General features: G+C 59.5%; 2 protein-coding genes across 3 annotated transcripts; both read left to right on the forward strand.

Moving 5' to 3' along the window:
• The first annotated feature begins 2386 nt into the window (after positions 1-2386).
• Positions 2387-7137, forward strand: MYCL (MYCL proto-oncogene, bHLH transcription factor). Its single transcript, XM_042015735.1, has 2 exons — positions 2387-3029; positions 5370-7137. Exons 1-2 carry the CDS (start codon positions 2525-2527, stop codon positions 5933-5935), a joined length of 1071 nt encoding a protein of 356 aa, XP_041871669.1. The 5' UTR covers positions 2387-2524; the 3' UTR covers positions 5936-7137.
• A 2214-nt stretch (positions 7138-9351) lies between these two features.
• TRIT1 (tRNA isopentenyltransferase 1) lies at positions 9352-23839 on the forward strand. 2 transcript variants are annotated; one of them, XM_042015719.1, is made up of 11 exons: positions 9352-9523; positions 14712-14852; positions 15266-15364; positions 15571-15719; positions 16568-16710; positions 16958-17069; positions 17158-17270; positions 18289-18366; positions 19876-19985; positions 20306-20423; positions 23218-23839. In XM_042015719.1, exons 1-11 carry the CDS (start codon positions 9368-9370, stop codon positions 23355-23357), a joined length of 1359 nt encoding a protein of 452 aa, XP_041871653.1. In that variant the 5' UTR covers positions 9352-9367; the 3' UTR covers positions 23358-23839. The 2 variants fall into 2 exon arrangements, with proteins under 2 accessions (XP_041871653.1, XP_041871655.1); XM_042015721.1 differs by lacking the exon at positions 20306-20423.
• Positions 23840-24123: the final 284 nt, after the last annotated feature.

Raw genomic sequence — 24123 nt, forward strand, 5'->3', positions numbered from 1 at the left:
AAGGAAGGAAGGAAGGAAGGAAGGAAGGAAGGAAGGAAGGAAGGAAGGAAGGAAGGAAGGAAGGAAGGGAGACGTGGCCGGGCGCTATAGGCTGCGGGAGGGTTCGCTCCTGTGCTTGCGGATGTGCTGGTGTTGGAACAGGCGGCTGGAGGCAGTGCCAGCCGTGTCCCCGCCGTGACCACTTGTCACTGCAGGTGCTGGGACAGGACAAACCTCTGGGGCAGCTCAGTCTCTGCCCTCAGTGCAGAGCGATTTGTTCCCTAAGGAGGAAGAGAGGGCTTCACCCGTGCTTCCCGGGGAGGGAAAAGGACGGGAGCAGCCCTGAGGTGGGAGGATTCCACCTGGTGACACCCCGGGGACGTGCCCGGGGCTCCCAGCCTGGCTGGGGACTGGGGCCGAAACAGATCGGAGCACAAAGGGAACATCAGCCCGGACTCCACCGGGATTCCCGGATCCCGCAGCTCCTGCGCCAGCCCCGCGGCCATGCGGGCAGGATTGGGATGCTCAAGGCTGCTCTGGAAGGGCCAGGAGAGCATTTTTAGGGCCATCGCGGGGACCCCACGGCTGGGAAACCACAGCCCCGGGACAAACTCCCTCCCAGGTGCAGGAGCTGGCAAAGCTTTGCAGGGTCCGCCGAGCCTCAAGCCAGCAAGGGAAGGGCCGGAGCTACCCCGGGACACACCGGGGTATCCCGGGGCACCCCATCTGCTTGGGGGCCCCGGGACAGCCGCCAGCCCAGCGCCCGCTCCCAGCCCTGCTCCTCTGCCAGCCCAGTGCCCGCTGGCAGTGGGGAAACTGAGGCACGGAGCGATGGGCAGCGCTGTCCCCCGGGCGGGGGGTGCCCGGTGCGGTGTCCCCCGAGCGTCGCCGTCCCCGCCGCCGCACGGACGGTGCTCCCGGGGCCCAGCAGGTGGCGCCCCGCGCCCGCCGGTGGCGGCGAACGGGGCCGGGGACCGGGGGAGGCCGGGGGGGGCTGTGATGGACCGGACTGGGCAGCGCTGATTCACGCCTGGCTGGGCTGGACTGGGCTTTTCTGTGCTGGGCTGGACTGGTCCATGAAGGACCGTGCAGTGCTGGGCTGTACTGGGCTGCGCTGGGCTGTGCTGGGCTGTGCTGGCCTGTACTGGGCTGTACTGGGCCGTATTGGTCGCTGGATTGGGACAATTTCCTCCCTCCAGGGCCGGTGCTGAAGTTCCAGCACCAGCCCCCAGTCCCCCCAGCTCCCAGTGCTGCCGGCTGGGGCAGATCCGGTGGCCTCACCCGCACCGGGTGGCGAAAGGAGGGTGCTGGGGCTGGAGTGGGTTCACACACACTGCGGGCGGAATCTGTCGGTTCCGGGTGGACTTTGTACCCCTGTGTGCGTGTGTGTGTAACCATCAGCGCGGGAGGTGAAAGCCTCGCTGTGTTTTCACAACATTTATTGCCCTTTCTAGAAGGAAGCTGGCGTTGCAGGGATGCAGCATCCTGCTGGGCTCCCCCGGCTCCCCAAGGACACAGCGTGTCCCTCTGGACCCCAGGCTGGATGTGCCAGGTGCTGCTGGCGGGAGCTGTGTGTGTGTCCCAGGACATCCCAACCTCCCTCCAGCCCGTGGCTCCTGACATCCCCGGCAGCTCCCAACGCCTCCACGGCCCTTCCTCCGTGCACGGACCTCGTTCCTCATGGGCACTGTGTCTCCCAGCTCTGTTTTTCTGACGTCCCCACAGCCCCTCCTTGTTTTATTCAGCTTCTTGCTGGAGTTGGTGGCTTTCAGAGGGGAAAAGCTCCCGGCTGGGTCTGTGAGGGCTTTGGGAAGGAGTGGGGATGCCTCCAGGTGGCATCCAGGGTGGCAACCTGATTTGGACACCAACACTAAGTGACCCCACTGCTGCCCAGTGCTGCAGCCACTCTCCTGCCTGTGGTGGCAGCATCCGGTGTGAGCTCGGGAGCCCAACAGGAATTGCGGTGACAGCCAGGCAAGGGGGAACAGATGAGAAAGGGCACTCGAAGATGGTCCCCGGCAGCAGCTGATGCCTCCCTGTGACTTGTCCCCTCTTCTCCAGTTTGCTTTGCCCTCGTGCCCAGGCTGGTGGCACAGCTGCGTGTCCCTCCTTAGCGCTTGCAGAGGGGGATCCCCCAAGCCCTGCTCCTCCCGGTGGGCCAAGGACGGCGCTGGGAGCCCCGGGGACGCTCCTGGGGGCAGCAAGGAGCCCCCAGCCCAGCGCATGGGGTGGCTGCTGCTTCAGAACCCCCTGAGCATCCCCGGTAGCGGGACCGGGGACCCCCCTCTCCGTGTCCCCCCGGGTGGGCGGGGCACAGAGCACGACCACGCCCTTTATGCAAATCCCAGCGCGGCGATTGGTGGGGGCGGGGCCGGGCTCCGCGGCCGGGCTATAAGAGCGGGGGGGAACAATGCGCCCGCGGTCCCGGCTCGGGGGCTGGCGCCGGGGTGGGGGTCCCCCCTCATCCCTGGGGCTGCCCCTCTCCTGAGAGCGGCTCTCGGGGGTGTCCCCGTTTTTCTCTCGGCCGCCCCCTTCCCCAGCCGAGATGGAGTTTGACTCGTACCAGCATTACTTCTACGATCACGACGCCCAGGAGGATTTCCACCGCTCCACGGCGCCCAGCGAGGATATCTGGAAGAAGTTCGAGCTGGTCCCCACGCCCCCACTGTCCCCGCTGGCTGTCCCCGGGGAGAAGGGGTGCTGCTCGGGGGCGGAGGAGCGCTCGGGATGGCTCTCCCGATATTGCCTCTCCGGGGAAGAGCCGGAGTATCTCATAGGGACGGGGCAGATCTTCGGGAACCTGAGCGCGTTCATCCTCAAGGATTGCATGTGGAGCGGATTTTCAGCGCGGGAGAGACTGGAGAAGGCGATGACGGAGAAACTTTCCACGGGCACGCAGAGAGCCACCCCGCACAAACCGTCCTTCGCGCAGGATTTTGGGTTCAGCAGCTCCGTGAGCGAGTGCGTGGATCCCGCTGCCGTCTTCCTTTGCCCGCTGGCCGAGAGCAAGATCCCCGCATCCTCGGGATCCGAGGGCCAGAGCGATTCCGGTAAGGGATGGAGCCGCTCCGCCACCGAGCTGCCCAGCCGGGTGCCCCCAGCCTTGCTGGAGCCCGGCGTGGGGAACACGCGTGTCCACACATGTGCGTGTCGGGAGCCTCCCAGCCAGGCTGCGCCTTTGTTGAGACTCCAAGCGAGCCCCGGTCCCGGCCCCACGAACAAAGCGGGCTCGGCTGCTCCCCTTTCCAGCGGGGTTTCTGCTGGGGAGCCCCCTGCCCCTCTCGGGAGGGTGCGTGGGGCTCCCTCCGGCTGTTGCGTGGGACTCTGGTGGCCCCTTTCCCTCTTCCCGGCCCCACGGAAACCTCGTGGGAAGGTCGAAGGGCAAGTTTGCAGCTCACCGTGGAAAGTTTGGGGTTCCGAGCGCTGCACCGCGCTCTGCCGCCGGCTCGTAAATTCGGCTGCTCCCCCTGCTCCCTCCCACGGCCCACCCGGGACGGGCTTCCCTCGGGACAAAAGGCAAAATATGCCCTGTGGGCAGCAGGTTTGGGAGCAGCGGCGTGTCCCCCGAGGCGGTGGCTCGGTAGGACGGGCTGGAACAGCCGCACCGGCTGTGGCGCGTCCCAGCCCAGCCCCGGGGCACGTCTGCCTGTCCCGCGTGGGGTGTGTGTGTGTGGGTGTTTACACAGGGGTCGGGCTGGGACCTCCGACACCCACCCGCCAAGGGCAGCGTGGTGCCACTGCATCTCTCCAATGTCACGCCAATTTTCGGCGCTTATTTGCGAACACCCTCCACAAGCCCCGTAGCCCCGTCGGGGCCCGTGCGTTGTTTCCCTCGCTCCCACCGAGGCCGGGCCCACTCGGCTGCCGTGGGAGCGCTGCCGCGGTGCCGTGACCCCGTTAATAAATCTGCCGGTGGCCGCCACCTGCGCCGGTGAGTCACGGCGCGGGGCTTAATGCCATTAGTAGCCCGGGGATGGTAAGCCAGGTCGCGGGCGTTAAGAGGCTTAACCCAAATATGCGGGGGCCTGGCGGGGGCCGCGGGGATGCCGGTGGGGTCCCGGTGGGGTCCCGGGGCCGCGGGGGTCCCGGAGGGGTCCGGCCGCGCCACGTGGGCGCCGAACAAAAAGCAACAGATTGCAAACAATGAGAGGGGCGGTGCTGATGGACAGGAGCGCGGACCAATGGGGTGGCAGGACAGCAGGCCGGCCCCGCGGGACAGCCAATGGGAGGCTGCAGGGGGCGGGGCTACGCGGTCTGACTTTTATTAATGAGCGCGTGTGTGTCCGGGGCTGAGGCCGAGCGGATTGTGACACCGATGAGTGACCCTTCCCCCCCATCCCGGTAGCTCCAGTAGCAGAGAGGTTCGGGCTGGTTGGGTTGAGCCCCCAAAGCCTGGACGGTTTGGGGTATCAGCTGGAGCCGCTAGCAGGAGCCCACCACTGGCCCCCTCAGAGGAGGGTGGGGGCCAGGCCTCTGCCCGCGATGCTGGTGGAGGTTTGAGCATCTCGGGAGACCTTTAGCAAGTGGCTGTATTTTCCCCCAAAGCCTAGGGAAAAAGTTGGAGGCCCATCCCCTAAAGTGAGAGCGACCGCGGTTGTGTCTGCAGCCTGGTCACCTCGCTGTCCCCAAAGCCAGCTTCCTGCCACCGGGCTTTGCTGAGATGGGACAACTGCGGTGGCAACAGGCAGAGTGCTTTGGGGCCAGTTATGCTTTATTTAGGTCTTTCTGTTCCTGGGCTTGAGATGCCTTTGAGGTTCAGAGTCTGCTGTAGGGACCTCTTCACCTCTCCCTCCCTCCCTGCACAGTGGGGGATTGTCCCCTCGGTCCCCGGGAAGCCGGGGCTGAATGGGCTTTATCACTTGTGAAAAGTAACAAGTCACCGAGGTGGGAAGCTGCAGCCAAGGGGAACAAAGGGTATTTCTGCCCTTCTATCCCTCATTTACAATTCCAATGGGCCATGAAAGCGCCCGACCGGGATGAACTTTGGAACCAGGCTGTCCCAGCATCCTGCTCCTCCCGTTCCCCCCCCCCCCCCCCCCCCGCCACGCAGGAGGGCTCGGGTGATTCTTGCCTGATGATCCTTTATGATAAGCACGTGTTGCTCCTGGTGCTGAAGTGAGGCAGAAGTAAAGCCTCGCCGTCCAATTTTGGGGGACCAGGCGCATGAAACAGGGAGGGAATTCCACTCCTTCCCACGTGATGGTATTGGAAGGGCACTTAAATCACTCAGTCCCTTCTGGAGGTCACAGAGTTTGCTGTGCATGAGCAAGCTTTAGTGGAGTTTCCATCCCCAGGGAGCTGTGGGGATGCCCAGAAAGGTGACGAGGGGTGACTGAGGGTTCCCAGCTGACGGGGATTTGTTCTTTCTTTGCCATGTCGGTTGTGAGCAGAAGGTGAAGAGATCGACGTGGTGACGGTGGACAAGAGACAATCGCTCAGCCTGAGGAAGCCGGTCACCATCACGCTCCGTGCCGACCCCCTGGACCCCTGCATGAAACGCTTCCACATCTCCGTCCACCAGCAGCAGCACAACTACGCCGCTCGCTCGCCGCCGGACTCCTGTCCCCTGCCGGAGTCACCCCAGCAGGACCAGGAGGAGGACGAGCCACCCGGTGCTGTGGAGCCGGCCCCTGCCATGGTCCTGCCTGAGCCCAGCTTGCCAAAACCCAGCAGCAGCCCCGGCTCCGACAGCGAGGACGTGGCCAAGAGGAAAAACCACAACTACCTGGAGCGCAAGCGGCGCAACGACCTGCGCTCGCGCTTCCTGGCCCTGCGGGACCAGGTGCCCGGGCTCGCCAGCTGCCCCAAGACCCCCAAAGTGGTGATCCTGAGCAAATCCTCGGAGTACCTGCAGTCCCTCATCAGTGCTGAGAGGAGGATGGCAGCCGAGAAGCGGCAGCTGCAGCTGCGCCAGAACCAGCTGCTCAAACGGATTGCTCACCTCAAGGGGCACTAACACCCAGCGTGCCCCCTGCCCTGGTCCCCACAACCCCCCAGCTCCTTCTCAATTTGCACATTTTTTTATTTTTTGGTTGCTTGTCGAACTGTTGGTCTCGGGGGCTGGAGCACGTGGCAGTGGCTGCAGGAATGGGTCCACAGCGGAGACCCCATCACCTGCTTGGGGTTGGCTTCTTGGCACCGGGTGTTGCAAGATTTCCCTTGTCCCTTCTGTGAAGCTTCCTCAGTGACTGCTCCAATTCAAGAGCTCAAATCTATCCCTCCTCCCCAGCAGCCCCTGCACCCCTCTCTGCCATTTGCCACCGACAGCATCGCTGGGAGCTGCCCCTGGGCATCCACCTCGCTCTAAAAACCCCAAGCAACCACGTCTGCCTTGGCTCCTGGAAGCAGGCACAGAGCCCAGCACGGGGCTCGCCTCTGGATGGATCCCATGGAGATGGTGAGGGCAGGATGTGTCTCTCACCGGGATGAGCAGCACCCCGTGGGCAATCCCCTTGCTCGGCTGGACCGTACCTCACTTCCTTGTCACTTCACACAGTAGCTGGTCCTGGATTTTTATGTTCTAGAAACTGCTGCTGTAACTGCGAGTCTTATACTGGAGGCTGTGTTTTTATACTGTATTTTTGTACCACTTTTTGAGAAGTATTGGTAAAGAGTTTGCTTTTATATATATATATAAATATATAAAACTTTTTTTTTTTTAAAGAGGGATTTCCTGCTGTGGGGGAGGGCTCAGTCCTGCTGCACTTTAGGGAGATCAGGAAGGGGCTGGTTCCTGCTGGACCCTTGAGCTGAGTCCTCGCAGAGGCCGTTCACCCCCTTGCAGCTCTCCAAACCACCCATTTGCAATAACAGGGGATTTTATCCCTTTCCCATCCTTGTGAGCATCCTTGTGATCCCTTTTCCCACCCTTGTGAGTTCTCCTTCACCAGCAGCCACTTAAAATCCCCAGCAAAGCTTGCAGGGGGCAGGTTGGGCTGCGCTGCCTTCCCTGTCTGTGCCCTTCTGCTGCCCAGCCTGCGGTGGGCTGTGTGGGTGGCAGAGTCCCCTGTCCCCTCCCAGGGGTGCTGGCAGGGGTGGTCCTGCAGGATGGCACCCTGGGCTCCCTGCTGACCTGCTGAGAACTGTTAGAGTTAACACTGGTTGGATTTAGCACTTTCTTCATTACCTCACACTTCATAAATAAATAAGTTTGCAACAGCCTGGGTCTGCTTTTTCCATGCTGTGGGTTGCCATGCTTCAGCTTGGTGCTCCTTGGGGGGCTGCTCTGGCTCATGGGTTTTGGGGTATCCTGGGCTTGAATAGAAATCAATCTATTTTACACCAGGGCTCAGATGCACCAAGACTGAGCTCTTTGTCCTGGTTTTCTCCCAGCGATCGAAGAAGAAGTGGTTGTGGTGGTGGGGCTGGGGAAATGAATCACCTGGATTATTTTTCTTCCTTTTAAGTGGTTTTATTGGCAAGGAAGGGCAGAGAGCCCAGGTTGGGCTCGGAAAAGGCTTTGATGTAACTGTAAACCCCCCTAATGGGGTTTGGGGCAGGGGGTGTGGGGTGATCGCTGCCCCACAGGTCAGGGGCCGGGGCTGTATCTGGCAGTAACCCTATAGGGAGGGGGGAATGCAATCCACTCGCTTCCAGGGGCCTCGGAGAACTCCATATCCCAGACCTGCCAAGTGGATGAAATTATATATATGTGTGTTCTCCCTGCTGCCCCCAAACCCGATGCCTTTGGGTTTCCTTTGTCCTGGCAGCAAAAGTCTTACTCTCAGTGCAGGAGGGACGTGGGATTATGTTACTGCTGAGGAGCCAGGAGCGAGGAGCTGCTGCTGGAGCCTCGATCACCCGGGGGAAACCAGCCTTAAACAGCAACGATGCCACACAGCAGCCCTTAAACACCCATCCCCTTCGCTTCCAGCAGCGTTTCACACTCTGTGTGTTGCATCACATGGTGTCACAGCCTTTCAGAGCTGCATTAAAAGGTGCTCCCGTGACCCACAGCTTAACCAGGGAGCGGGGTGACCTAAATCTGACACCTCGCCCATGCGCAGGAAACAAAGCCCAGATGTACCAGCCCCTCAAACGGTTTATTTTCGCTGTGTTTTTGTGGCACTCACACTCAAAGCCTGGTGTCTTTTCTCAGCTCAAGGTGACCCTCCTGAGGTTTTTAGTGAGTTGGGTTTTTTCTTTTCATGCTGAAGGCACATAGGAAGTTTAAAATGTTAATTATCTTCCTTGGAAGTGACGAGCAGGTGCACGGACTGAGCTGAGACCGTCACCTGGGGGAGATGTAGCTGGTCCCAAATCAAACTGAAGAACTGGGTTGCAGTTTGCAAATACCTTTGAGTTCTCCTGCCTAAAGCCTGCATCCATATGTACCCACCTGAAACTTCCCTGGTTACTGGAGCACGTGTCTCCTCTCATATTGTCACGGTCAGCATGAGGGAAGGAGACTGACAGTGCTATGAAGTGAACAAAATAAGCACACAGGGCTTTCCTACTCGCTTGTTCAGCGCTGCAATTTGTGAGTGTCAGCTGCAATCATCGCAAGTCGGCATTTCCAGGGCCTGAATTAGTTATTTTTTAATGCACGTTGCCCTGCTAACACCCTGCCCTTTGCTGTACCCCCGAAACCACTTCTGCTTGCCCACCACATCTTCCTTCCCGTCCCTGCGCCGGCCCGGGGGTGTCGTGGGCGCGATGCCGCCTTCACGCCTGGGCTGGCAAATTTTTAGGACAGTTTCCCGAGGCGGCGATAATCCCTTCCCTGCCGAGGGGGGCCGGCTGCCCACACCCCCCTGGCCCGCAGCCTCTGTCTCCCTGTTGCCATGGCGAGGGATGTGTGTTGCCAGGGAGAGCAGCACCGCGGAGGTGCCATGGCAACGGCCTCCCCTTTTCCCTCCCCTCTGTTGCCACGGAGACAGCGGCCCGCTCCCCATCTCCTCCTGTTGCCGTGGCGATGGGGAGGACGAGCCCCGGTGGAGGCTGCGGTCGCCACGGCAACACGCTCCCCTCCGTTGCTACGGCAGCAGCCCCCTCGCATCATCCAACTCTGCCCCGTTGCTGTGGCAACAGCCCCGCTCCTCATCGCTTTGCCCCGTTGCTACGGCAACTGCATCCTTCCCAAAAAAAGCGGCCGCGGGGCAGAGCCCCACGTGTGGACAACGGCGGGAGGGGCTTGGGGGGTAACGGGGGACCCGAAAAGGGGCCGGGGGAATGGGGATGCGTTTGGGCACCCGGGACACGGGGAGGGGACCGGGCTGGCTCGGGGGAACGAGGGCACTGGGAGAGGGACCCAGGAGCACGGAGCAGGCCCGGGCTGGGGAGCGGAGCCCCGGCGGGCAGGAGCACACGGTGCTCGGGGCCCGGCCCCGTCCTCCCCGCGGGCGGCCCCGGCCCGCCCCCGTCCCGCCCGCCCGTCCGCGGCCGGGCCATGGCGGCTGCGGCCTCGTTGTGCCTGAGCCGGGCCCCGCGGCCGCCGCGGCCGCTCGTGGTGATCCTGGGCGCCACCGGCACCGGGAAATCGGCGCTGGCGCTGCAGCTCGGGCTGCGCCTCGGCGGGGAGATCGTCAGCGCCGACTCCATGCAGGTACGGCCGGCGCCGGGCAGCGGGGAGGCCGCGGCCGGGCCTGGGCCGGGGAGGAGCCGCGCCCGGAGCGCCGGCGGGGCCTGGGGCTGGGCCGGGGTGTTGGGAGGCGGCTCGGCCTGCACCGGGGGCGGCCTGGGCTGCACCGGGAGTGGTCTGACGCGTACCGGAGAAGGTCCGGCCTGTACCGAGGCCTCCTGGGCTGCACCGGGGCCTCCTGGGCTGCACCGGGGGCGGCCTGGGCTGCACCGGGGAAAGTCCGGGCTGGGCCTGGAGGGCCACAGGGCCCAGTCGGGTCCTGGAGAAGCTCAGCCCCGGAGGCTCCGGGGCGGTTGCCTCCGGTTCTCCCGGGCCCCGTGTGCGGGTGCCTGTAGGGGAGAGCCCAGGAGATGGATCCTGCCCGCTAAAAGCGCTCCCGGTGTCCCTGTCCCGGTGTCCCTGTCCCGGTGCCCTTGTCCTGTGCCCAGTCCCGGTGCCTATCCCAGTGGGCATTTGTTTGGCTCGTGTGAGCAGTGTCTCTGTGGCCCCCCTCCTGCTCTTGGGGCATGGTGCCCTGTGGGCTGTGAACACGGTGCCACAACCAAAACTGCAGAGTTTGTTCCAAGTGTTTGTTTAAGCCCCCCCCCCGTCCCCAATAAATTCACCTTTTGGAATGAAACCAGAGCGAAGGTGTTTTAATTTTAACCCACCGGAAGCTACACCGAGGTGTAAAGGGTTGAGTAAAGGGAGGCAGCAGCTGGAGCTACTTGGTAGTGGGCGACATCCAGGGTGGGATCCTTTGGTATCAGCAAAGGGACACCAAGAGGTTTGGGGAAGAGCGTTAAAAATTATATTTTCTACTTGCCAGTGACAGTGTCTGTGGTCTCATCTCTCACTGCAAGCAGCAGTGTGGAATATATTGGTTGTATGGTTGGGGTAAGCCAACGCTGAGGAGGCAAAACTCATTTTTTGGGTCTTAATTTTGTTCAGCTACAAGAGCTTTGTCACAGGATGGACATTGCAGCCACCACAACAATAACAATTTTGTTGTTGTTTAGCAAAATATTTTCCTTACTGATCCACACTTTCACTGTTCCCTTCCTGTAGCACCTGAACTTTCCGTGAAGTTTAATGTTAAATACTTTTATTATTCTGTGTAAAAAGGTGTTTTCTGCCAGCAACACCCTTTGTGCTGCTCAGAGATCAATTCCTGCTGTCCTGTGCTCACCTCCCTGTTTCCTGCTCTTGCTGGTCACTGTTTGTGTCCCAGTGAGCTAAATTTAAAGACTCAGTCTGCTGAATTTGGGGCGAGCAATCAGAAGGTAAATTTATGGGATGTTTCCCTTGGGGAAGGAGTGTTCGAGGTCTGAGCTGAACTGAAATCCTGAGAGGGCAAAACGTGAAGCGCGGGAGCTTTGCCCACCTTTAACACCGGGGAAGCAGCTGCTGGCTTGAATGCTGCTGTGGCCACGAGGCTCCTGCGGCACCCCGAGCCCTGCAGGCGCTTTTGTAGCCTCCTGGCACGCCGTGAATCCCCGCTGGCGGATGTTTCGGAGCGTGCGTTTCGTGCTCCGCTTGTCCCAGGCCCCACCATGGGAATGCGGGCGCGGGGAGGACCCCGCTGCAGGCGCCCAATGGCATCCGGCCTCGAGTGGCTCTTGTCCTGCTTTCCTTTTAATCTCATTCTAGCGTGACTGTGGAGCCAGCGCCGAGCAGCTCGGCTGCTTTATCCCGTAATGCAGCGTGCCGGCGAGGCGGGGCAGCCCGGCAGCCCCCGGCACGGCCCCCACCACGCTCCGCTGACCCCCCGGTGCCCCCCAGCCGGGGCTGCTTTCTCGCTGGCTTTGTTGCCATGGCATGCTGTGTCTCCCCGTGGCGTGTCCCCCTGCCACGCAGAGCCGGCTCTGCTGTCCTTGCGGGACGCTTGCCGGCGTTTGGAAATCCCATTGCTCGTTCGGGACTGACAGCTGCCAGCGACCGTGTCGCCCTCAGCCCCCTCTGTGCATTCATCGCTGGGCTCTGAGCAGCTCTGACAAATGCTGGCAGTGTTTTGGGCAGCTGCTGGAGCGGGAGCCAGGCTGGGGAAGGGGCTGGGGAGCCCTGAGCCCACCTGTTCCCACACACAGGCATCCCTCTATCCATCTCCAGGGTGTTTTCGTCACGGCTCTGAGTCGCTGTGCTCAAATTACAGACTTAGCTGCTGCCTGCTTGCAGCTCAGGAGCTCTGGTTAATCTGCTGGCCTCTTAATCTTTCTTTTTGTCCTTTCTGTTGGTGTTTGTCATTCCAGTGAGTTTTGTTGAGGAGTAAGGAATCCCTTGGAGAGCCAGGCAGGGTGAAGCCAGTCCTGTTTCTTCATTCCTGGCAGTGAACATGCCGTGATCCCTGTGCCAGCTTGATGAGGGCTCCATCCACTCACGATCCCACTGTCCCTTCTGGGTTTCTCCCTTGGGAGTGGTGATGCAGTTGCTGTAGCACACATTTGTCAGTCAGTGTGTGGAGTCAGGACATCTCCAGAGCCTTTGCTGACGTCGTTGTCAGGGCAGGGATCAAGGCAGGGAGTCAGTCGTGCTCTCCTTGCACCCTCGCTTGGTTTGGGTCCTCCATGTCCCTCTCCAGCTGGGACATCCCTTGGCCCCTGTGAAATCCTGATGTTTTCCTGGCCGTAGTTGGCTTGGATGTGTCTGGGCTCTGTCATGTCGCCTTCTACACTCCTTGCACTCAGGGCGAGGACGGTGCTTTCCCCCCGACGGTGACAAAGTTTGGGATCACGTATAGAACTGGTGGCAGAGCAAAGATTTGGGAGAGCCTGCCCTTCCTGGGCTGCAGATCCTGAGCATCGTGGGTGTTTGTGTGTCCTGCCTCAGTTTCCCCACCTTTTCCAAAGGGGCAGCGCCGACCTTCCAGCCCAGCGCGGGGGCTCAGCGCAGAGGTGGGAGGACGCCGTCAAGGCTAAGCATCTTTAGTGCTGGCTTGTGCTCCCTGTCTCGGTGCCCGGCTGCTCCAGGCTGCCGCTAATCTGTTTTGGGGCCTTAGAAAGCAACAAAGGCTTATCTGAGCCGCTGGCTGAAAATAGAAATGAGTGTCAGGAGGACGTCTCGGTGCGAGGCCCTGCCGACAGCCAGCTGGTGGAAACCTTCTCTGGGTTTTGCTGCCTGTGTGTAAAAGGCTGCCTTTGTTTCCTCCCAGCCCACACACTGACACTGCATTCCTGCCCTTGTTGCTAGATATTCCGGGAGGCTCCCGGTGTTTAATCTCCGGGAGAACCTGGGGATAGCAGCCTGAGCTGTGTATCCTGGCTGTGCCCGTGCAGGGCACTGGGAGCTGCTGGCTGACTCTGAGCCGCCCCTCAGCCCTCTGTGCTCGCTGTGATTTCAGGCAGGCAGTGGGAATTGGAGGAGCTGGAGGGTTGGAAATGGGGAGAGCAGGCACAGAGCCAAAGCTCACTGAATTCAAAGGCTTTCGGTGCGACTGGAGCCCCGTGTTGGACGGAGCTGCCGAGCCCAGGGATCAATAGGCTGCCCACAGCCACGGGGCACCTTGGCAGAGCTGCCTGTGGGCCTGTCCTGCCTGCTCACCATCCCCTGGGGCAGCTGGCTTTCTGCAGGCTTTGGTTGCCCTCCCTCTCCTCTCCTCTTCCTGCCCCCCGGGCCAGCCTTTTGGGATGGGAGCAGGAGCCAGGCCTGGCCCTGCCAGCTCCAAGTGCCAGAGTGAAGCAAGACGGGAGCGGAGCTGGTTCAGCCGCCCCGGCAGCTCTGGCTGCTTGCATGACTGCTCCAGGCAGGGCTCGGGCTTCCCTGCTCCACTAACCTCACCATCCCTTGCTGCCTCTCGGTGCCTGATGCCCGTGGGTCACCTCTGTGTCACCTTGTCCTTCTGTCTGGGACCAGGGGAGCAGTGGGTGGAGGCTGTGCTGCAGCCGGAGGCTTGGCAGCTTCTCGGAGGGGATTAAGGGGAAATTCATTTCTTGAAGTCTGGCTGAGGTGGTTTCTGGGGGAGGGGATGGAGGAGGAAATGAGTACAGCCATTTCCAGTCCTTTTTCCCATCATTCTGGTTTATCCCATGCTGGGAGACTTCTCTTAAGCAGGAAGGCTCTGAGAACTAAACACATCCTTCCAAAGCACCTCTTTTGCCACAAAGCTGGACAGAGAGGCTTTATGTGCCCCACTGTGAGCTGCCAGCTGAGGAGGATTGTGTTTGCCTGTGGTGGGGAGCAGGATGAGGAGCTCTCCTCTCTTCTCCTGGCTGGAATCTGCTCTCATTGGGAAGGGCTCTGCTGATGGAACACCAGGCTGAGGCAGCTCCAGCCCTTGCAGCGCCTGGATCTGCGGGCTGGGCTGTGGCTGGTGCTTCACACAGCCTGGAGGGTGGATTTGGGGCCTCTGCTGGGATCCAGGTTGCCTTGGCTCTTTCCCAGGAATGCTACTGAGGGTTTGGTTTGGGTGGCTTTTCTCCCTGCTCTGCTCTCAGCTGAGGGCCAGCATCTCTCAGCAGCGCTCTCCCAGGCTGTGTATCCCAAACTTGAGAATGAAGGCATGTGAGATGCTGCTGATTGTGCTCAGCAGTGGCTCCTGGTACCTTGGCCAGGACAGTGCCTCATTCCCCTGGCATGGCTGAATCCATGAGGCTCAGGGAGAGCAGGCAGTGCATCAGCTGTGCATGAGCTGAGACTGTTTGTGTGTGTTCAGGAGGCTCCATGGAGTTGTGAGTTGCATCCACAGACATCTCTGGGTGCTGCAGGAAGCAGCGATCCTTGTTCCCACACGAGGCTCCGCGCTGTGCTGGAAACGTTTGGAGAACAGCGCACCTGAGCTTTGAGGAGGTAGCAGCTTGGAGGCCCTCATTTGGGAGCTCTGTGCTGGGCTGGTGACACTGCCCAGGCTCTGCCTCTGCTCTCTGATCGCTCAATCAGCCCTCCCACCCCTAATTACAGGGTTCTATCAAACCAGGAAAGCAGTCACGAGCGGTTGGACTCAACGGTTCATCTCCTGTGGGCAGGAACAAACACCAGAGAGAGGCGGCCTGGCCTTGGCAGGAGCAGGTGTTGGCAGGGTTCCTGCTGCCCTGCCTGAACGTGGCACGTGCCCCTGCTGTGCCCCTGCCTGCTCCAGAGACCAGCAGGGGCTGGGAGGGGTGGCTGGGCCAGGCTGCCTGTGGGGGAAGCAGCAGTGGTGAGTGCACAGAGGTGAAGGATGGGCTCTTCTCTTCCCCAGGTGTACAAGGGCTTGGACATCATCACCAACAAGGTTTCCCCGCAGGAGCAGCGTCTCTGCAGACACCACATGATCAGCTTTGTGGATCCCCTTGTTTCCAACTACACCGTGGTGGATTTCAGGGACAAAGCCGTGCCTCTGATATCCTTTCGTGCTGCAGCCTGCCTGGCTGAGCAGCAATGGGCTTCCCCCCTCCCTGGCCAGAGGGAGCAATGTTTGGGCTCTCCACATCCCAACTAACTCTGGTTTTTCAGAGGATTCTGCTGGTGAGAGGGGATTGGGGCTTCTTTTACCCAGCTAATGCTCGGGACAGCCCAGGGAAGGTCTCTGCTGGCTTTTGCCCTCCCTGGCAGTCCTGGGAGTTTTCCTGAGTTTTGATGGTGGCTGGCAGAGGTGACAGAGGATAATGAGAGATGAGGGACACCTCTAACCCTGTCCTGCAGCCTCACTGGTTCCCTGGGGCTGGGAGAGTGGGATCTGAGCCCCAGGCTGCTGCTCCCCACAGCCCTCCCCCCCTGCTCTGCACCTCTGCATACACTCCTTGACTCTGGCACATTGAAGATATCTTTGCCCGGGACAAGATCCCCATTGTTGTGGGAGGAACTAATTACTACATCGAGTCCCTGCTCTGGAAGGTCCTTATCAACACCAAGGTACTGTGGGGGGCTGTGAATCCCTTTGGGAAAGGGTGAATCCTGTGTTTAGGGCAGACTCCCTGCAACTGGGCATGGTGCTGTCCCCACTAGAGCGGGGCAAGGAGAACCTAAAGCCCCTCCTTCACCCCGTGGCTCTGGGGGATCTTGTTGCTTACACTGGCCTGGCACAGGGGTTTGGTTCAGGGCTGTCCTGTGCCCCTCAGGAGAAGCCCAGCACTGCCCCCAGGCCAGCCAGCGACAGGAAAGTGGAGCTGGAGCAGCTGGACAGTGCTGAGCTCCACCAGCGCCTGAGCCAGGTGGACCCGGAGATGGCGGCCAAGCTGCACCCCCATGACAAGCGCAAAGTGGCCAGGTGAGCTCGGCGTGCCAGGGGCAGGAGGTGCCAGGGTGCAGCACCCCTTTCCCAGGGAGTTGTGTGCCTGGGAGCATGGCAGGATGGGCGCTCCCACCCCAGCTGGCTGCTCCTGGGTTCTTAGCCAGTGCTCGGAGCGCTGGCACCAGGGACTCCCTGGGATCTGAGCCCTTTGGCCAAGCAGCCCCAGCCTGAGCTGCCTTTGGGGTCCTGGGCTGTGCTCTGGGGCTGCTCCCACTCCGTGCCCCAGCAGCAGCAGGGTTTGTCTGGAGCTATTTAAAGAGCAAGCTGCCCTGCTGGCTGAGTAACATAGCTGAGCTCTGTGGGAACAGCACAGCAGCAAGACCAGGCTTGCTGCTCCGGCCCAGCCGAGCCCTGGCCCCGGGGAGCAGAGCACCGCCCACCCCATTCACACGGTGCAGGGGGATGGAGGGTTGGGCACCAGCACAGCTCCTGCACCTCCCTCCCTGCCTGGGCTGGGCTGGGCTGGGCTGGTGGTGAAGCTCCACGGCAGCATCGCAGCGCTGGTCCCTTCCCTGCAGCCCTGCCTGGCTGGAAAGGGCAGGGCTGGAGCCAGATCCCTGTCCCCTGCAGGGCTTGTCCCGGTGCCAGGCAGGAGTGGGTGGCTGTGCTCTGGGCTCCTCGGGTGCCAGCACTGCACCCCCAGGACCTGGGTGTGCGCGGATGCCGGGCACGGGAGGGGGCTGGGACCTGCCCTCCCCCCACATGAGAGGGTTGGATCTCGGCGAGTGTCTGCGGTTCCCTGTGCTGGAGCCCCCGGGGCTGCTGGGGCAGTGGGAAAGCTCCTTCTCACCCAGCCTCTGAGCTCTGCGTGTCTCTGCTTCCAGGAGCCTCCAAGTGTTTGAAGAGACAGGGATCCCCCACAGTGAAATCTTGCACCAGCAGCAGGAGGAGGAAGGTGGGGGGCCCTTAGGTGGGCCCCTGAAATACCCACATTCCTGCATCTTGTGGCTCCACGCAGACCAGGCAGGTGAGAGTGGGCTCCTGGCTGGCTGAGGAAGGGCTGATCCCTGCTCCTGCCCCAGCCTCCTCCTTGGAGAAGGCAGCAATTCCTCTGGCATCAGTGGGTGTGACAGAGAACTCCCCTGACCTGCCGGGCTCTGCCTTCCTCAGGTGGAGCAGCAGCCTGGCAGTGCTGACTCATGTCCTGGCAGGCTGTGCAGCCCCCCCAGGGCACAGCTCCCCGCGGCTCAGCGTGTCCTGCTCTCCTCCTGCAGCTCTGGATGCCCGGCTGGAGCAGAGGGTGGATGACATGGTGGCTGCAGGGCTGCTGGAGGAGCTGCGGGACTTCCACCGCCGCTACAACCAGGAGAAGGTGGCAGAGAACCGGTGGGTGAGCAGCCAGATCCTCTCTGCTCCTCCCTCTGAGGTCTCCCACTGTTCCCCAGGAGATGGCTGTGACCCTTTGGTTCTCCAGGCAGGATTACCAGCATGGAATCTTCCAGTCCATTGGCTTCAAGGAATTCCATGAGTACCTCATCAGTGAAGGGAATTGCTCACCGGAGACCAGTGCCCTGCTGCTGGAAAAAGGTGGGAGGAGCACCCTGTGTGCCCCACACAGCTCCAGGTGACACCACGAGGTGGTCTAAACCAAGGTCACAGCCCCAACTGCACCTTTCTCTCTGCATTTCCCACTTCTGCCAACCCAGAGGGGCAGGGGCTCCTTTTCCAGTGCTTGGAGAGCATCTCTGAGCACAGCCAGAGCAGCCACTCCCTCTCCTCAGGGCTCGTGTCAAGATGTACAGGGCACTGCGTGGCTTGGGATCTGGAGCAGGTCCACCTGGGTGATGGGATCCCAGCTGGGGTGTGAATGCTGTGGAGAGCAGGGCTGGAAAGGAGGAATGAAGCAGAACTCAGCATTTCAGCAGCCCTGTGGTGACAAGGAATGTGGGGATCAGTCAGCAGGGATGCACCCTTTGGTGATGGTGTGTTCCGTTCTGGAATGTCTGGGCTGATGTTGGAGGGGAGCTGCTCTCCGCACAGGAGGGCCCAGGCAAAGTCCATCTGTGCCAAGGAGGGTTCAGTGTGGAGGTGGAGACTGAAGAAACCACAGAAATGATAAAAGGCTTGAAAACAAGTCTGATGCAGAAGGAGCTTGTTGTGTCTGCTCAGGAGATGATTAGGAGGGATTTGATAAGCCTGGTGCTAAATATTGAGCAGTTGTACAGTGGAAAATCATCCTCTGATGGGTGGGGTGAGCAGTCCTGGGCTCCATTTGTGCAGAGAATTGGGCATTATGAGAGCAACAGGTTACCTGCTAAAAGCTTCAGGGTGGAGGGTTTGGGGTCTTTCCAGCCACTCTTTATTCAGGGATATTTGGGGTACCTTGTCCAGCCTTCCCACGCTGCCACTGCCCCTCCACTGTGTGTCAGGGCTCAGCCTCTCCTCAGTGCAGGCACAGACCCCCAGACTGACAGGAGAAATAATTCTCATGGTGCCACCCAGCACAAAATCCTCTCTTGTGTGACTTCTCTCCCCTGGAGCCAACAGCCTCTTCTCACCGACCTTTGGGGTTTTTCTTCTTTTGTTCAATCCCTCTGTTCCAAAGGGATCCAGGCCCTCAAGCAGGTGACCAAGAGATATGCCCGGAGGCAGAACAAATGGGTCCGGAACCGCTTCCTGAAACGTGAGTCCTCTGTTCCCACCTCTCCTCATCCCCCACTCCAGCTCCAGAGGGGGACACTGGTGCTTTGGGACAGCCAGTGTTTGGGAGTCTGCTCTCAGCCAGACCTCTCCAGGAGCCACCCAGTGTCCCCATCCACCCACGAGGCTCTTCCCGATTCTGTCCCGCTGGTTTGGGTTGCAGAGCAGATGTCCTGCCCCTCCTGAGATGTGTCCTGCCCACAGCCTCTCATCCCAGACACTCAGGAGCCAGCTGCTGCTCCCCTGTGCCCCTGTACCCCATCCCCTCCCAGCAGCAGTGCCCTCAGGAGGGATAAAATCCCAGGCAGAGGCTCAGCCCCGTGTCGGGCACCGCTAGATGATGATGGTCACGGCATCCCCGCAGCTCATCCTGCCAAATGCTCCTGAGGGGCTCGGGGAGGGGGTCCCCACGCACCCACACATGCTCCTGGCAGGGAGAAAAGCCCATTTGACAGCTGCCCTCCAGATCAGGAGCAGGAGCCCCGTGGCTGCTCCGAGCCCGGGCCGTGCTCTCTGCGGTGGCAGGGAGCCAGCAGGACTTCCCTATCCCAGCCCCAGCCTTGGAGCAGGGCCAGCAGCAGCAGCTGGGAGCCGGGCACTTGTTGAAAGGTGCTCAGTAGGGGCAAAACAACAATAAAATAAATAATAAAAAAAGGAAAAAGAAAAAAAAGAGAAGGCAGGGAGAAACTCGAGTCAAAAGAAGATGGACTTTGAAGGAGGTGCAGGAGGTTTCCCGGAGCCATGTGCTGGGTGGCTCGGCTCACCTTTCTGGTGGCAGGTGTGCTTCAGATGGGCCTGTCAGGGGCTTGTTTGTGGGCACAGCAATAAAACCAGCACCTGCTGGGGACTGGCACGTGGAGCCTTTGATGGCTTTGTCTGGGCAGGGACAGCCAGGTGCCCACAGAGGGCAGGTGAGCCGTGGTGAGCAGCCAGGTCACCCAGGGAGCAGGTGCTCTCTGATGGCAGCTGTTTCACCCTGTCCAGGCTGCAGGCATTGGGCCAGGGGAGGCCAGAGGGGGAACCTGTCCCTTGTCATTAGTAAAGCATCTCCTGCTGCCAGCAACCAGGAGCATCAGCCCCTGCACAATCCATTCCACCTCTGAGTGGGAATCTGCAGGCTCAGATCCCTCATCCAGGCCCCGTGCCTGCATCTCCTTGTCAGCCTGGTGTGGTGGCTCTGTGCCTGGATCCAGCTCTTTCATCCCCTCAGCCTCCTGTGGACCAGGCCTGGGGTGAGGTGGTTGTTGTTGTGATGGGCTGTTGGCATGCTCAGATTCCAGAACACTCTCCTGAAGGCAGCCAGCTGTGAAGATGCTTCCTTGAGTCCTGCGGTGTTCCTGCTGCTTGCAGGAGAGAATTTTGGCTCTGGAGAGCCTGGTGCTGTTGGCTTCTGAATGCTGATAGGAAAAAGCAGATCCCTCTGCTCCCCCTGGGTGCTGGGAGGGGGTGCTGGGTGGTTTTGGTGCTGACCTGCCTCCTTGTGTTTCTGTAGGTCCTGGGCCCAACGTGCCCCCCGTTTATGGCTTGGAGGTGTCTGATCTCCAGCGGTGGGAGGAGGATGTGCTGAAACCTGCACTGGAGATCGTGGAGAGCTTCATCCAGGTACTGGGGAGCCGGGGTTAACACAGGAGCAGTCACTGACTTCTCTGTGGTCTCCAGGCCCCCTCGTTTGGCATACAGTCTCTCCCTTGAGCAGGGCTGGCTCTTCACATGCCCAGCCTTGGCATTTCCTTGCAGTAGAAGGAGTTTCTTGTCTCAGCTGAACATTTTTCCCAGTGCCCAGTGCTGCACTTGGTAAAACTCCGGTGTCTGCCTTGCCAACCTCAGTGTCTTGAGTCCGGCAAGTTCCCATCTATGAAAGTGAACACAGACAGGCAAATTCTCGTGTCAGAGACCAATTTGAGGCATTATTTGATCTCCAGGGCCGTGAGCCCCCAGCAGAGCCCCTGAGGATGGAGCACGACGAGAACGAGAACAAGCGGAGCCATCGCGTGTGTGAGCTCTGTGACAGACTCATCATCGGGGACAGGGAGTGGGCAGGTAGGGCCCAGACAGGGGACAGGGGGGCACCTGGGGGGGCTGTGGAGGGCTGGAGCAGCTCCCAGATGACCCCCAGCTCGTGATCCTGGCCTTTCAAGGATTGTTTGCAGCCGTTTGCAGGAGCTGTGCCACAGGAACCATCTGTCAGGAATTCCCCCCTTCCCCCGGGCTTCTCCCCCCCTGTCCCAGCACCCAGTAAACACAGAGAGCATCACACCAGGGATCTAAATGTGGCATCAAGCTCAGAGCTGCTGTGTTTAGTCAGGGCTCTTGGTCCTTTACAATGCTGTGGATGCTTCCTCAAAAAGCACGGATCAGATCTCTCCTAAAATTCTGTTGCGTGAATGAAAGTTTCTTCATGTTTTTAATAGTTCAGTTTTGCTCCAATATTTCCTATTTGTGTGTGGATTTTTTTTCTTTTCAAACTATTCCTAGCTGTAATAGTAACAGAAAGGGATTTTCTATTTTCAATAGACTTACTTTAAAAGAGCTCAGCTGGAATCAGATTAAGTCAGTGAATTTATCTGTGCTGGGAGCCTCATGCTGAGAGCCAGAAACAAAAAGTCGTGGAGAAACTGGCTGCAGAAATGAAACTGGTAAATCTCCACGTGTTGCCCAAATTCAGGATGTGCAGGGTCATGGTTTAACCCCAGCTGCATCTGAGCCCCCACAGCCACTCACCCTCTCTCTGTCTCTGGGAGAGAGAACTGCAAGGGTAAAAGTGAGAAAACTCAGGGGCTGAGTTAAATGGGGAAGGCAAAGCAAAACAAGGAATTAATTCACTGCTTGCCATGGTTGGGCAGTGCTCGGCCATCCCCAGGAAAGCTGGGCTCCATCACATCTAACATGACTTTGGGAAGACAAACTCCATCGTCCCAATGTCCGCCCCTTTCCTCTTTCTTCCCCTCAGGAAGTGTGAGCCGTGTGGTGTGGGATATCCCTGGGGTAAGCTGGGGTCAGCTCTCCCAGCTGTGTCCCCTCCAACCTCCCTGTGCATCCTCAGCCCCCTCTGTGTTGCTGTGAGGAGCAGAAAAGGCCTTGACGCCGTTCCAGGACTCCTCAGCAATAACAAAACATCGCCGAGTTATCAACCCTGGGCTCAGCGCGAATCCAAACACAGCCCCAGACCAGCTCCTGTGAGGGAAATCAGCCCTGCCCAAGCCAAAACCAGCACATGCAGACACAATGCAAAGATAAATTTCCCAGCTCGTTGGGTTTGAGGGAGTTGCTTATTCCTTCCTGAGCTGGGAAGTGCTGAAAGCAAAGCCGGGAGCTGGCTCTGAGTAGGAGGCTCCTTGCAGTGAGATCAGTTAAGTGCAGTTGTTATTTTAGCCGGTCTCAGCTGCCTCAGAAGGTGCTTGGAAGGAGCTCTGCTTGTCCAGAACCGAAAGCTGTCGGGGTCCCTGTCATCCTTTAGGTCCAGTAAATTCTGTGACTGAGCGGGAGCTCCTCGAGGTTCCCCCCAAACCCCACAGCTGCAGCTCCAGGTCCTTAGGGATGTCACCCCAGATACCAATCGATGCTGACAATGCCTCCCTCAGCCAGGACCAGCTGTTACTCTCTGTATCCAGCAGAACTGGGCTCGGATCCCCAGATGGTGGGAGAAAAATGCTCCAAATCCTGGTTGTTACTTGTGCTTGCAGAATGGAAAAGGAGGGCGAGAACAGCCGTGGGAGCTGGGTGGATCTGCACTCTGGTCTGTTTTCTTAGGTCAGGTGGCAGATAGTTTCGGGAACTGCTTCCCAGTGCCCTGCTGGCTCTGGGGGATTTTAAAATTTTACCTGGTTTTACAATTTATATGGACTTAAAGAGCACAACTCCCCAGATGGCAGCAGCAATTGGCGCTTCCTCAGCCACTGCAGCTTTGGTGTTGCTTGTGACAAATTGCAGGAGGTGAGGCTTTATCTGAGGCTGAGGGTGACCCTCCAGCATTGTGATAAAGCAGCAGCTTTGCATGTGATTTCATCCTTTGGCAGAAAAAAGGATGGCTGGAAAACACCCGAGGGCCTTGATTCAGCCAGCACATAGCCTCGTTTAATTAAGGCCCTGCTTGAAAAGTTTGTGCTTTAATTGCTGCTCTGATGTCTTGGAAATGACAAAACCGCCCCACCAAGGTGGTCAGACAAAGCCTCCCCTGAGATAAAACCGCTGATAAGGAGGTTTGGCTGTCCTTAAGGATGTGATTTCACAGAGAAATGCAGCTCCTGCTGCTCCAAGCCGAATCCCTGGGATTACCCCTCTGTTCCCATCTGACTCCTGCTGCAGTGCTTTCCTGGCTGGGGCATTGCCCTGGAGTTATTCAGAAGTTTAATTACGCTCCAGGCTCTTCCCTGGCTGCCCTGTAGGATGCACAGGGTATTCCCAGTGCTGTGGTGCAGGAATCCAGTCCTACAAATGATCCTGGCAGCGCTCCATGGGGAGCAGGGAATTGCACAACCTCGCCTGCAGCCTGCAAAGTGCCACCTCTTTGGAAACTTTCCCTCCTCCCGGGAGAGCTTGGGAGCAGACTGGTTGGAAGTGACAACCTGAAATCTTCAGCATATGCAGAACCAGGATTTTTCCTTCTCTTAGTCCTTCCTGAGGAGGTTTGGGAGCTTTGTCCCCTTCTGAGCCCTGATAGTTTGGCCTGCAAGCGTGCAGAGGAGCAGCCAGGGCAGGGTTGGGGAGTTCACTCTTTGGTAGTGAACTGTGTGGGAGGCTGGGGAAGGGAGGGTGCTCTGCCCTGCGTGGGGGGATCGGCCGTTCCCTCCTCCAGATTCCACAGATCAAACGCTCTGTTTGCCTCTTCCTCCAGCTCACACTCGGTCCAAATCCCACCTGCACCACCTGAAGAAGAGGAGGAAGCTGGAGGCGTCCGGCCATGCCGGAGGGACCATGAGGGACAGTGGGGACGCAGAGACCTCGGACAAGGATGGCAGCCTGCCTTTGCCCTAGGCCTGGAGAAGGGAGCAGCTGTGCATCCACCTGCATGGAGAGGAAGCTCCTTAGTCCTGGGCAGCCTTGAACCAAGGAGCCGAGTCGTTTTTTTCGGGATGAGGCAGGTGTGTGACGACAAAGGCTGTCGGCTGCGTCGGATCCTCTTCAGATCCTCTTCATGTGGCCTCATCCTGCTGCGTTCCCATGCTCCCCCAGCCCTGCCTGGAGAGGGCTGGGCCCCGGGGCAAGGCTGCTGGCAGCGTCCTCCCATGCAAAGTGTGAATTCCTGCCAGAGATGCATCCTTGGAATGGCTGAGCTGCTGGTATGTGGTTGTGTGGATCTCAGAGACAGAAATACCCCGACTCCTCCGGCTTGGCCGGGAGTGCAGCTCCAGAGCTGAGCGAGCTCTGGCTGCCTTTATTGTGGAGAGGATATTTTTTTTTGTTCTTTTATATGCAAATAAAGTTGCATAATTATTGTGGGTTCCCCTCCCTGTTAACAAGCGCCGTTTCCTTGCTCTCTGATTCCACCTGGCCCCAGTTCCCTGCTCTGGGCACAGGGCAGGAGATCCAGGTCTGGTTCCTTCTCCCAGTCACCTTTTCCACAGCTCCTGAGGGAGCTGAGCAGATGTTCCCAGCGTGGTGGGGGCAGGGAGCCCTGTGCACACAGCAGGTGCAGGAGGAGCTGGCACCTGTTAAACAGGAACTTGGGAATGATCTCATCGAGTTTGCAACAGATGAGCCTGTCCTAGTTAAGGCAGAATTCCCGGGGGGTTACACTGTG

This window comes from Corvus kubaryi, unplaced genomic scaffold (genome assembly GCF_017639235.1).
Source record: "Corvus kubaryi isolate FWS band 111438036 unplaced genomic scaffold, C.kubaryi_AGA036_p1.0 split3-37304, whole genome shotgun sequence".
Classification (NCBI taxonomy): domain Eukaryota; kingdom Metazoa; phylum Chordata; class Aves; order Passeriformes; family Corvidae; genus Corvus; species Corvus kubaryi.

Coding starts and splice junctions, on each gene's coding strand:
- MYCL (XM_042015735.1), top strand. CDS start 2,525: ATGGAGTTTGACTCGTACCAGCATTACTTCTACGATCACGACGCCCAG. Junction 3,030..5,369: donor CGAGGGCCAGAGCGATTCCG/GTAAGGGATGGA, acceptor GGTTGTGAGCAG/AAGGTGAAGAGATCGACGTG.
- TRIT1 (XM_042015719.1), top strand. CDS start 9,368: ATGGCGGCTGCGGCCTCGTTGTGCCTGAGCCGGGCCCCGCGGCCGCCG. Junction 16,711..16,957: donor GCTCCACGCAGACCAGGCAG/GTGAGAGTGGGC, acceptor CTCCTCCTGCAG/CTCTGGATGCCCGGCTGGAG. Junction 20,424..23,217: donor CGGGGACAGGGAGTGGGCAG/GTAGGGCCCAGA, acceptor CTCTTCCTCCAG/CTCACACTCGGTCCAAATCC.